At 34.0% G+C, this 11,332-nt stretch overlaps 1 protein-coding gene across 3 annotated transcripts in view; it reads right to left on the bottom strand.

The window, feature by feature from the left end:
- Positions 1–2,952: 2,952 nt before the first annotated feature.
- The window catches only part of LOC149808373 (uncharacterized), a 59,625-nt gene continuing 51,245 nt past the window's right edge, over positions 2,953–11,332 (bottom strand). For all 3 annotated transcript variants that reach the window (XM_089976321.1, XM_089976329.1, XM_089976339.1), the window contains exons 12-13: positions 10,344–10,479; positions 2,953–6,390 (exon numbers count right to left, since the gene is read on the bottom strand). In XM_089976321.1, coding sequence (XP_089832447.1) covers positions 6,258–6,390; positions 10,344–10,479 — 269 coding nt within the window. In that variant the 3' untranslated portion in view covers positions 2,953–6,257. The remainder of the gene's footprint in view (positions 6,391–10,343; positions 10,480–11,332) is intronic.

Here is an 11,332-nt window from a genome sequence, read left to right as displayed (position 1 = left end):
GAGACTTTAATGGCAGAATTCAAAGCTTCAGTGATTTTTGGATTAAAAAATGAATGTCTTCTCAAATAACTCAATTTGGTGCAGATTACATTGTTTTTTTAATGAAACTTTGAGAATTCTTAATGTGTAAAAATTGCACAAGAAACGAACATCAGATCAGAAATTTAATACCACTGGAAAAATACTGATAGGAATATGCAGAAATAATGATATTATTTAAATGGAATATGTGGTGACAATACGAGTGCTGGTTCTACAACTTTGAAAAATACATCTTGTACAACTATTCTGTTGTTTCTAACAACACTGTAATATGGCAGTAATTTCTGCACACATGAAGTTGACTCACATTTTACTTTAGTACCTTGCTAATTAATAGTTTTAGATTTTATAACAAAACTAAGTACATTTTAACTTTTGACAAGGGGCCCCCGTGTGGCCGAGTGGTCTAAAGCACTCACCGTTCTGCATCTCACCTCTGTCTGCGTGGGTTCAAGTCCAAGGCTCGGCTAGTATGGGTACATGGGAAAGCCTGCCAGTAGCTTCTCGTGGGTCGGTGGTTCTTCCCTTGGTTTTCCAGGGTTCTTCCTCCACCAGTTATACTGGCCGCCATGTATAGCCTATAGACTTGGCCAGGGTTCGAGCCTGTCGATCTCCCGCATCCAATCTAACCACTTAGGCCACCAGAGTCGTCTAAGATGGATATAACACGATCGTGATATGTCTCCCAAAGTTTTGTATGCATGTACATTTCTCGTACATGAAAAAAAAATTCTTAAAAGTACGAAAAATAACGTAAAAAGTTTACTATCATTTTGGGGAAGAGATTGTGCACGACTTCTAATACAAGACGATCGTGTCTCCAGCTGATCAAAATCTAGACCAGATTAATTACATGTGCATGTAGTATGTAAACAATAGCCACATGCTACTAGTGACAATATAATTTTGAAGTGCATTTCAGACTAGTTTTGTTTAATTTTAATCAAAAGCACATTTTTGTGCTGTTTTTATTATGCACCCCATTCCCTGCCATTCTTTGTTTGGTGCATGCATCATTTTCTTCAGCTGACTTGGTTGGTTACATCATGGTTCGGTTTATAACATGGTTGAATTCTATGGACCCAAACCACCATGTTATAGCGATGTCCAATGTACTTTCTAGATTCTGTCGATAAACGTACAATATTCTTTTGAGGGTCATCCATATTTGATTTAATTTATATTTGATTTGATTTGTATGTTTGTGAGTTTTGGAATCTTTTTATTTTCTTTACATGTCAATGTAATATAATTTTATTTACTAAACAATTGATATTTTCCAGAAAATTAAGTTTGACCTGAATCTTTCCATAAATGCCTAATAATAGAAACACTGTTTCTATTTCTGACTTAGTTCCTGGCCTTGAATTAGGGTCAAGTAAACAAGTTTTTCTCAGAGTAAAATGATTGGTTCTTATCAGGGGCTACGCAATTTTTATATGTAAACACGATCACGTGATCCTCTATTTTGCAATTAGGCATTTCCAAAATACTTAGTGTTAATATTGATGTTTAGAGAGAGAGATCTGAGTTTTGGGCCTTTTAATCACTTGATGTCAAGTTGCTTTTTTTCTGTTGTGACCAATATTGAATTTTTGAGTTTTATTTTAATTTTTTGGATTTGTTTCTCTGGAATATTTTGTGTTCATACAGAATTCTTGAAAAAAGACATCTCTTATAAAAAAAAAATTATTTGGATTTCCAAGCCCGGAGGATTAATTTTTGTGTTTCTACAAGGAACTGTAGACTTCAACACAGTACAGGTTACAGCATACATCATCGCCTTCCATCTTGGATTCATCGTTGGGACTCGAACTTGAAATCATTAGAACATTTCATTTTTCGGACTTCTAAAATTTTATTCGTGGATTATTCTTGGATTTGATTCTGGAAACCTTAAATTATTTTTATTTTTTTACATTATTTTTTCAGGGAAATAAACTATTTTTATATTTTTTCAAAGCTTGTCGTTTTTTACTTTCTTGTGTTACTGTTTATTCAAGCCTAAACAGATAACATAAGATGAGTGTGCGTGATATTGTACAATAACCAAATTTTAATAATATGCTGGAATTAGCAAGGAAAATCTGTAATGGTACATATTCATTTTCTTCATCAATATCATCTGATTTTAAATTCTGTTTTTGATTGATAGCATAAACAAACATTTTCCTGCCATTATAATGCCTCTTAGAAAGGATTCTATTTATTAAAGATTACATGAAAATCATTGTAATAAATTTAGAGAGGCTTGGGGATTATAAATTTTATTTGAAATTTAACATTATCTAATTTACTCAATGTATTATTAATATTAATAATTTACCTTCCTTTTCTCTCTGAAAATAGCAATAGTTTATGACTACTTGCTACATACAGAGTGATTGATTGACTTCAATCAGGGATATTGAATTTTAACTCTGCTAAAGTGTTTTTTTTTTTATAAAATGAACATTAGAATTTATCTCATTAGCAACCAGTAGATCACAATATCCTGACTATAATTTGACTTTCATAAACCATAAGAAGAATAGTTTAGAACAGGGTTCCCACGCTTTTCTGACGACAAATTTCCAGGTCATTTCCTGGGTTTTTCCAGGATAAAATTACTTTTTTTCAAGGTTCACATATGACCATTACTGAATGGAACTAAAGAACATTTTAGATTATAAAACATGCATTTTCTAAATCTAAAAATGTTTCACTTTCAAGGCTCTCCAAAAACATCAAAGTCAGAAAAGATGATCATGTTAAAAAAACACAAAATGTGTCACATGAAACAAGTTTGATTATATTCCTATAAATTGGCATGTAAAGTCATTTCAATGTACAGAATAAAAATTCTAACTTTATTTTGCTGCATTATGTTGCTAAGTGGGAAAAACATAATGAACATAAATTATGTTTTGTTTCCTTTCAAACCTTTAATTCTAAAGAATTCTATAGCAATATATAAATGCATCTCATAGAAAGTAACATTTTCTATTACAGTATTAAAAAAAACAATAAATGCAAATAATTAGAATCTTGTCTTGTAACGAAGAGTTTAACACTGAATTTATATCTGCCAATAAAATTCCAAACAAGATTTTTCAAACAACCTAATCTCCTAAAGACGATCTGGTCAAATATCCATCATTTAAAAAACATTTTCAAAAGGGTTGATTTAAATTTTGGCAAAAACCTTCAAAATGATTCCTGTTGTATAAACAAGGACTGAATGTTCTGTAAAATCAACATCTTGTACTTCGCTAAACCAGTTCATAAACCTGTATTGATATAAGGGCTCATATCGTTTTTTAATATATACCACCATGTTGGCCAATTCTGCACGTCGGGTCATTCTGCGCAACGATGCCATTTCTGTAAACATTGGATGATGTGTTATTTTGGGTCAAAAATCCATCTTGTATCAAGAAAAAGCGATCGCAATTTAATTATGAAAAGTGATATTCATAAAGTGTACACAAATATCAGGCATTTTGGCTCGAAATGCATATGAAAATGTGAGTTCTATATGTCAACATGAAGACCCACTCCATGACCTTCTTGAGCCGGCAACCCAGAAAATCCAATTTACTATGTATCTTTTAGAATCATTCAAATAAATACATTATATAAAAGATGGAAATATATACCTTAAAACAATACTGCATTTAATCCAAGTTTCCATTTTTGCAAGAAGTTGTCCCACATGTACAAAATCGTCTGCTACCCAACATGTCAACTTGCTGCTAGAATATATTCTCAAGAAATTCACTGGCGTATATTCTGTTTCTAAATTCTTAAGTAATTTTTCCCCATCAGCAAGACGTTGTAAACACGTTACATACTATTCATTGTTGCTCTTATTTTTGTTCTCTTCCACATAATAGATTATTTTTTTATAAAATGTTGAACTTTACCAACTTTTTTACAAGATCAGTTTTGTTTGCTTAATTTATCTTGCCATTTATTGGCATTATTATGTTCAATTTTGTAAAACTAGCTATAAATCTGACCTAATTACTTGACTGAAATGCTGACAGAAACAGTCCAAAGTATTGCATTTCATTTCTATTGACTGATTAATAAATATTACATCTTTTCAACGCTGTGCGCAGAATAGGCTGACAATATCGCGAGTCAGGAAAACACGGGGGTGGTATCCCATGTTCAAAATTAATATTATTTTGAACAGAATATTCTGGTGACAACTGCCTCTTTTCAAATGGTAGGCATTGCTGTATTTATTTTCGTCAATCGGTCAAAATCAGTACGAGTTTTGCTTCAATATTGGAGACGGAAACCTTAAGTGCACAGAAATGCCCAACAGCATTGTAATACAAGGAACGACAATTTCTCATTTCATCTTTGAGATTCAACAATTTGGACTACAAATTTAGCTTAAAACAAATAGCAGTCCATTTTCTAATCCAAGTTTCCTCCGAATACTCCCACCCCATTTTTCATAGCTGAACATTTAGGTTGGGGTATGGGGTCATTGCAACTGCATATCGAAAATTTGGAATTTGCCGCCACCATGCGGTAGCAACATATGGTAGTCGCTTACCAGCGGGAATTGAAAATTTAAACTTGCGTTATATCGACTCATATCTGCAAGAAATCGATAGGAAAATTATTTATTTTTTTCAGAAATGGCAAGTATTATAAACACTGTCTTTAATCCGCTGACAGGCTAGGTGAAAATAAGGCATAGATAAAACCTAACCTTGCACTCACCATTTGCATTGCTAGTCACATGACTTCAAAAATCTCAAACAACGACATTGGAAGTCCAATAGTCATGTGATATCAACAACAAACTCCTTTTTTAATGTTGTTGCACAGAAATTCAATTATTTTAAATAAAAGTCAGATACTTTTGTAAAAACCAGCAATCTGGCCAATCTGATTCATCAAGCAGAGATCAACGTGGTAGTCACGTGATACAAAACTTCATTAGTTCTTCTCGGAATATATAAATATGGAGAATTTTGTGTTCTTTCATTTTTGTATTTTTATTACAACCAGCATATGACTTTCATTTAATATTTTTTTATTTTTTTTCTCTACAACATTTGAAAATGTGGGTTGTTAGATTTGTGTAATCATGCGACTGACAATGCAAATCGCGAGTGCCAAGTAACATTTCAACAATGCCAGTTTTATCTTGTCTTTCAGTAGATTAAAGACATAACGATTTTAATACTCATAATTTCTGAGAAAATAGGTAATTTTCATATCAATTTCATGCATGTATCACTCGATCTAACAATGTTTAAATTTTCTCGGTCTACGATGGACAAACATTTACACTTTTCTTACGCAGCAATCTTTTTGTTTTGAATAGTCTCAAATTTATATGATGTGTATTATTAAAGAGATGAGAGTACAAATGACGCAGAACCTTTTATTGCTTTATTTTATCTTTAATGTACTTCAATCAATTGTCATAAATATGTCAAAGTAGTGATGCAGTAAAGAAAACACTAGTGTGATGTCATGTGAGACAGGATAACAGGTAAATGAGGTAGAATAAGCATTTTCTATACGGATGACCAGCCTTGAAACTTTTTTTAAACTGACAGGGAATGTGAGAAAATATGAGTAAGAGGTGAGTTGACAGGAGACTTTAAAATGTAATCACTCAGTACTTCACATTGTGTTTACCAAGATAACTGTACCAGTGAAAACATGAAAATACCCATTACATTGAATATATTGCTACTAACCTAACTTATTATATCTTTTGCTGATTCATTAATATTTCATTGTGCCAATGTGACAGCTGAAATGATATATTACATTGTCATGTGACGCTTAAAATATTGTAATAGGAACTGCTAGGTGTAGTACAAACTGCCTGAATTATACTAGTATGTAACTGAACTGCACTCAACATCACTCTTCAACTGCACCAGTGTAGCATGATGAAAACTCACTGTGTATACTGTATTCTTTTGAGATTGCTTATGAACCGTTCCAGTACAATATGTCCCTGAATTTTCATGTGACAGAACAATAAAACACTGTTGTATTACATCAGAACCAAGATAAACAATGTATATGTATATAAAAATCATAAAATACCTTTTTGTAAAGGAATCACCATAAAATCCTCATGCACTTTGTAAATAATAATAAAAGTTTATGCTACTGGAAAGCATTTTTAAAATGAAAAAAGAACTAAAACAATAAAATCAAAATTCATAGTTCTATGCAAAGTTTACTGGTCAACTGACCAGCTGCCTTTGAACACCTCCGGTGACTCTTAAAGCACTGTTAGAGATGATAGGAGTCCTTGCATTCATACGGTCATCATCTGTAAAAAGGTCTCTTTCAGTTGATTTCAGGTGAGGAACATCTCTGAAAGGCATAACAAATTAACATCAGCAACCACCTTGCACTAAAGTAGAGTCTTAGAGTTACTATCAAGCATCATAGATACAAAGGAAAAATACCAATGCTCTGTAATCGGAACATTCTTTTCGAGGACCTTAACTATAGAAAGACATCAAAGTATTTTGCGAGATCATTTAATAGTGACTGGTAAGTATTACATAATTGAAATTAGACGGTAGATGCTGAAATCTCAACTGAGCCCTTAAAAGGAAGAAAAAGCTGTTTCCTACACTTTCTTCTCCTCTCTGAAGATGCCAAATAGGTCATAAGTGCCCTAACTGACCAAAGAAATTTATTGTGATAATCTGAGCACAGACACAACTGAAACTGGGGATCTCTACTGGAGATAGCAGGACTGAGGGAAGTTGGTTATTTGCATGACAGCATGGCTGCCAAAAAGAGGTAACAAAGTCATAATTCCCAATGAAATGGAAACATCCTCCTCTATAGAAAGGACATGTAGTTTGCTTCTTCTCTGCATTGAAGATACAGCTAGAAAACATTTTTTTGTGTAAGATAAAGTTGAACATAAAGGTTCATAAGGGGTTTCTGCCACGATTCATAAAACCCAAGATTCCATCTTGTCAAGATACTGGTCTCTGCATCTTTAAGTATTGGATAAGATCTGCTTAGTGAGAAAATGAGCCAATGGCCTCTGGAGAATTTATGTGTGTCTGAAAGACGGCTCTATAACCTATGATTATGGAGCCAAACATGATATCTCCTAAAAAAGAAACAAAAAGCTGCTACTGTCACAAGGGAGGGGCAGCTAAGATTAACACATTTCCTAGAGCACTAATCACAAAAGATGCTCCACTTCATGTCATAAAACTACAGACAGAATGTCTTAAGGCCTGAATGATGCAGTTGGCTATCTTCAAAAACTATGCCTGGCAGATAGCTTGCTTGAAGAGTCAAACATGATGGTGGAAGTGTTGTGAATAAGAGACACCTTTTGTTGTGACAGAAGAGCTTTTCAATGACGTCACACCCTGGGGTCATCTATCAACAGGCTGAGGTCACTTAACAAAGACCTTTGAGGTCAAAGTGGTGCTATCATGATAATCTGAGATGTGATTGTCCTGACTCTCTGAAGTACCCATGGAATAAGACACTGATGAAGACATATACATACCAATAAGTCCCTACTGTAAACTAATAAGATCAGTTATAATACTGGAAACAATTTATGTGTATATCAGCCAAGGAATGAATACTAGAAATGGCCCCTAAAGTATCAAACAAGCAATACAAATTATGCAGCAAGATTTATTGTCTATATTCTAAGTAATAATCATTGAAAGGTTCATATAATTTAATTTTATAATTTAAAAAAATCTTCTCTAATACAAATTCAAATTATATCAAGGATGACACTATTACAACGGTACAGCATTCATGTTTAAAGACAACACGATACTTAAAATAGAGCAAAGTATTACACAACTTTAATTTTGTGAGGTCATACTTGGATTTCCTGTTTAGCTTTATTTACAACACATCCATTACACACAAAAAACTCACAATCAATATGTAGCCACCAAATAATAAGATGTTGGAAATACCGATGGCTTCAAGATTTTTCATGAGATCCCTTAAATCGCACAACTCTTGGGCTCAAATTTGTATTAATTTTTGAGATTTCTGGTTTACTGATGTTTTTGCAGATGTGAAAAAATATTGTTTTCTAAGGACATATGTAAAAAGAGAGAAAGATTAATAATAATAGGGTCTGAGATTAAAATGATTTTGGTCCTAGGTTGGCTAAACCATTGCCACACAAGATCATTCAGTTTGTCAGATTTGCAGAAATTGTTGAAATGACATTTTTTTGCATCACTTTTCAAATTCATTCTTGTAAAATTCATTATTTTTTAGTGCATCTGAAACTAGATTTTCCTATGCCCAATTTTCCCCCTTGTCTCTTCAATGTAAGTTATGACAAATTCATACCCAGAAATTTTATCAAGTGAGGGTAGTTCAATTTTATGATGCTTATCTGGTCATTCTGATTTTCTGACACAAAGAATTCGCATAATATGATCAGGATTTATTTAATATCCAATGCTTAGGATGAGGGATGGCATCATGTACACTTCAAGCATTGGCAATATTATGACAGAGTAGCTTCCCCATATCTTGCGAGTTCTCATGCGATTTCCATCGAGCTCAGCAAGATGTCATCCAGATGTTTAACTTCAATGATTGTTGCACTAGAAAGTGATCTCCAGATTAAAACAGCATGCACTAAGAATCAGTAGCCAAGAAAGTGAAAGAAGCAGAAGGCAAAAGAGTAACTGTGGATTTAATTTTGATGAAAACTGGAGAAAATAATTCCCTTGACTGGAATACGGCACATCTATTGGGATTACCAGTGTGACTTCTGATCATGTGATTGCGAAGACTGCAAAAGCGAATAATCCTTTCATGTGAGGGTTTAAGAATTTTACAGATCTGCCTTGTTCACCATAAGACAACTGGAGAACACATTATCACCCACGGCATTCTTCCATAACAAAGAAATCAGTAAACTTGCAGAGACAAATGCGTTATTTGGATTACAAAGTCAGGGGGTCTTTGCAGATTTTGTTGGTTTTTAACTTTGCTGCAATAAAAAAAAGATTTAAAAGTTCAACTGTAACTTACAAAAAAGAAGATGAATCATTAGCCTCTTTGATTTTTGGATAAATGTGTTCACTGATAGTACACATTTTATGACAGGCATTAAATTAACTGCCATTTGGTTAAAAAGATTTATTTGGGTTTTACCACTGGCTTATACGTAATGTGTTGGTCTATAATATTGCTACAAAAAGATTATAAGGAGACTGTTAAAAGTACAACTTTAAACTAAAAGAAAAATGAACTAATAAAATTATTCTTTGAATGGACAATGCATTTGTTTGTTAATTGTGCATGTTGGTTTATCTGTATTTTTAGAGAGAGAGACAGAGAGAGAGTATGTTGTAAGTTGCAATATCTGATTTCACAATTTTACACCCCTGGGGATACACTGAAGTATGCTTCCCAAGGACATAATATGACAGTCAACCCTGGCAAGCAAAACTGAAAGAAAGCAATGGATAAACTGAATGCATATCTGAAACCAATTATGAGATGACAGATGTGTGTGTGTTGTTTTTGTAACATAGCTTTAACAATTTTTTAGTCATACAGCCATGATGTCTGCATTGTGGCAGGTTATAGTGATGTCGAGCACTGGGGCATCATGCCACTGACATGTAGCATGATGTCCCACCCAGTCACATTATTCTCACAAAAGACCAACCATTCCTTAAACTAACCTGTTAATGCTTAGTGCCAAGTGAAAAAGCTGCTCGTACCATTCTTATAAGTATTTCGTATGACATGGTCGGGGTTCAAACCCACCCCACATCTGGGGTGGATGCTCTAACCACTTTTAGGACCAGGAGAGTTGAAATGTGAATAGAATACAACAGGAAAGTAAACTAAATGCAAACAGAATGCAAATGAAATGCATATTTATTAAAATCAACTACTGCAGAGTATGTACAAAACAAAATGAATGTCTGTATACATTAAAACAAGCAAAAAAAGAAATCATTTAACGTTTTTCATGGACTCTGTTCCACATACATGCACAAAATTATATTCATCAGATTACTGGAAAATCTTTAATTTTAATGCCTTACATAGTTTTATGTTTATGACATTTTTCAGGCACTAAGTGTTACATCTATGCTATGTCACTCTGTGGTAAATGAATACTATGTCACTCTCAAGTACATGACATCAAAGAAATTATGACAATTCAAAACATGAATATTTTGTAATCAAGAGAAAAACTTAAAAAGTGGCACTGTCTCAAAATTACCAAAGGAATAGCAGTTTCTTTTTCAACAGCTAAACAGTTAAATTACAAATATGAAACATACCTTTTTCCTAGGGCAAATTTAGAGAACATATCCTTGATCTTCTGTTGCTTTTCATCCTTCACCATAGGTTTACTCTTGGCTCCCTTGTGGAGCCTTTTGGACAGCCCAGAAACTCTACATCCAGATTTTGTGGCAACTAGCAACACAAGGAGAGTCATGCTGACAATAATCTCGTACACCAGAAGTTAGATGCATGCAAATATAAGGCCTAAAATGTATCATCAGATCATTTCCATTTATATTCTGCATGATGTTACCTCCCTGCATTTTATAAAATGCAATCTAATCAATCAATTGCACGCACGCACGCACGCACGCACGCACGCACGCACGCACGCACACACACACACACACACACACACACACACACACACACACACACACACACACACACACACACACACACACACACACCCACCCCCCTCTGGGGTTCAGATTTCCCACCAAAAGTTCCATATTAGGACTCAACTGTCCCCAGGTTGTCAGTGATGGTTGATATTAATCATGTCAGAGTAATACCATGCCTTATTTCCCAGGATAGTAAAACACATGACCACCAATTATGCTGACTTGGATCTAAAGGCTGCCAATAATGTAGACCTGGATCTAAAGACTGCCAATAATGTAGACCTGGATCTAAAGACTGCCAATAATGTAGACCTGGATCTAAAGACTGCCAATAACATAGACCTGGATCTAAAGACTGCCAATAATGTAGACCTGGATCTAAAGACTGCCAATAATGTAGACCTAGATCTAAAGACTGCCAATAATGTATACTTGGATCTAAAGACTGCCAATAATGTAGACCTGGATCTAAAGACTGCCAATAACATAGACCTGGATCTAAAGACTGCCAATAATGTAGACCTGGATCTAAAGACTGCCAATAATGTAGACCTAGATCTAAAGACTGCCAATAATGTATACTTGGATCTAAAGACTGCCAATAATGTAGACCTGGATCTAAAGACTGCCAATAACATAGA

This window comes from Sinohyriopsis cumingii, chromosome 1 (assembly GCF_028554795.1).
Source record: "Sinohyriopsis cumingii isolate HCF-2022 chromosome 1, ASM2855479v2, whole genome shotgun sequence".
In the NCBI taxonomy this organism is placed as follows: Eukaryota; Metazoa; Mollusca; class Bivalvia; order Unionida; family Unionidae; genus Sinohyriopsis; species Sinohyriopsis cumingii.
The sequence above is the reverse complement of the archived record's forward strand: the minus strand, read 5'-3'. Positions and strand labels throughout refer to the sequence as shown.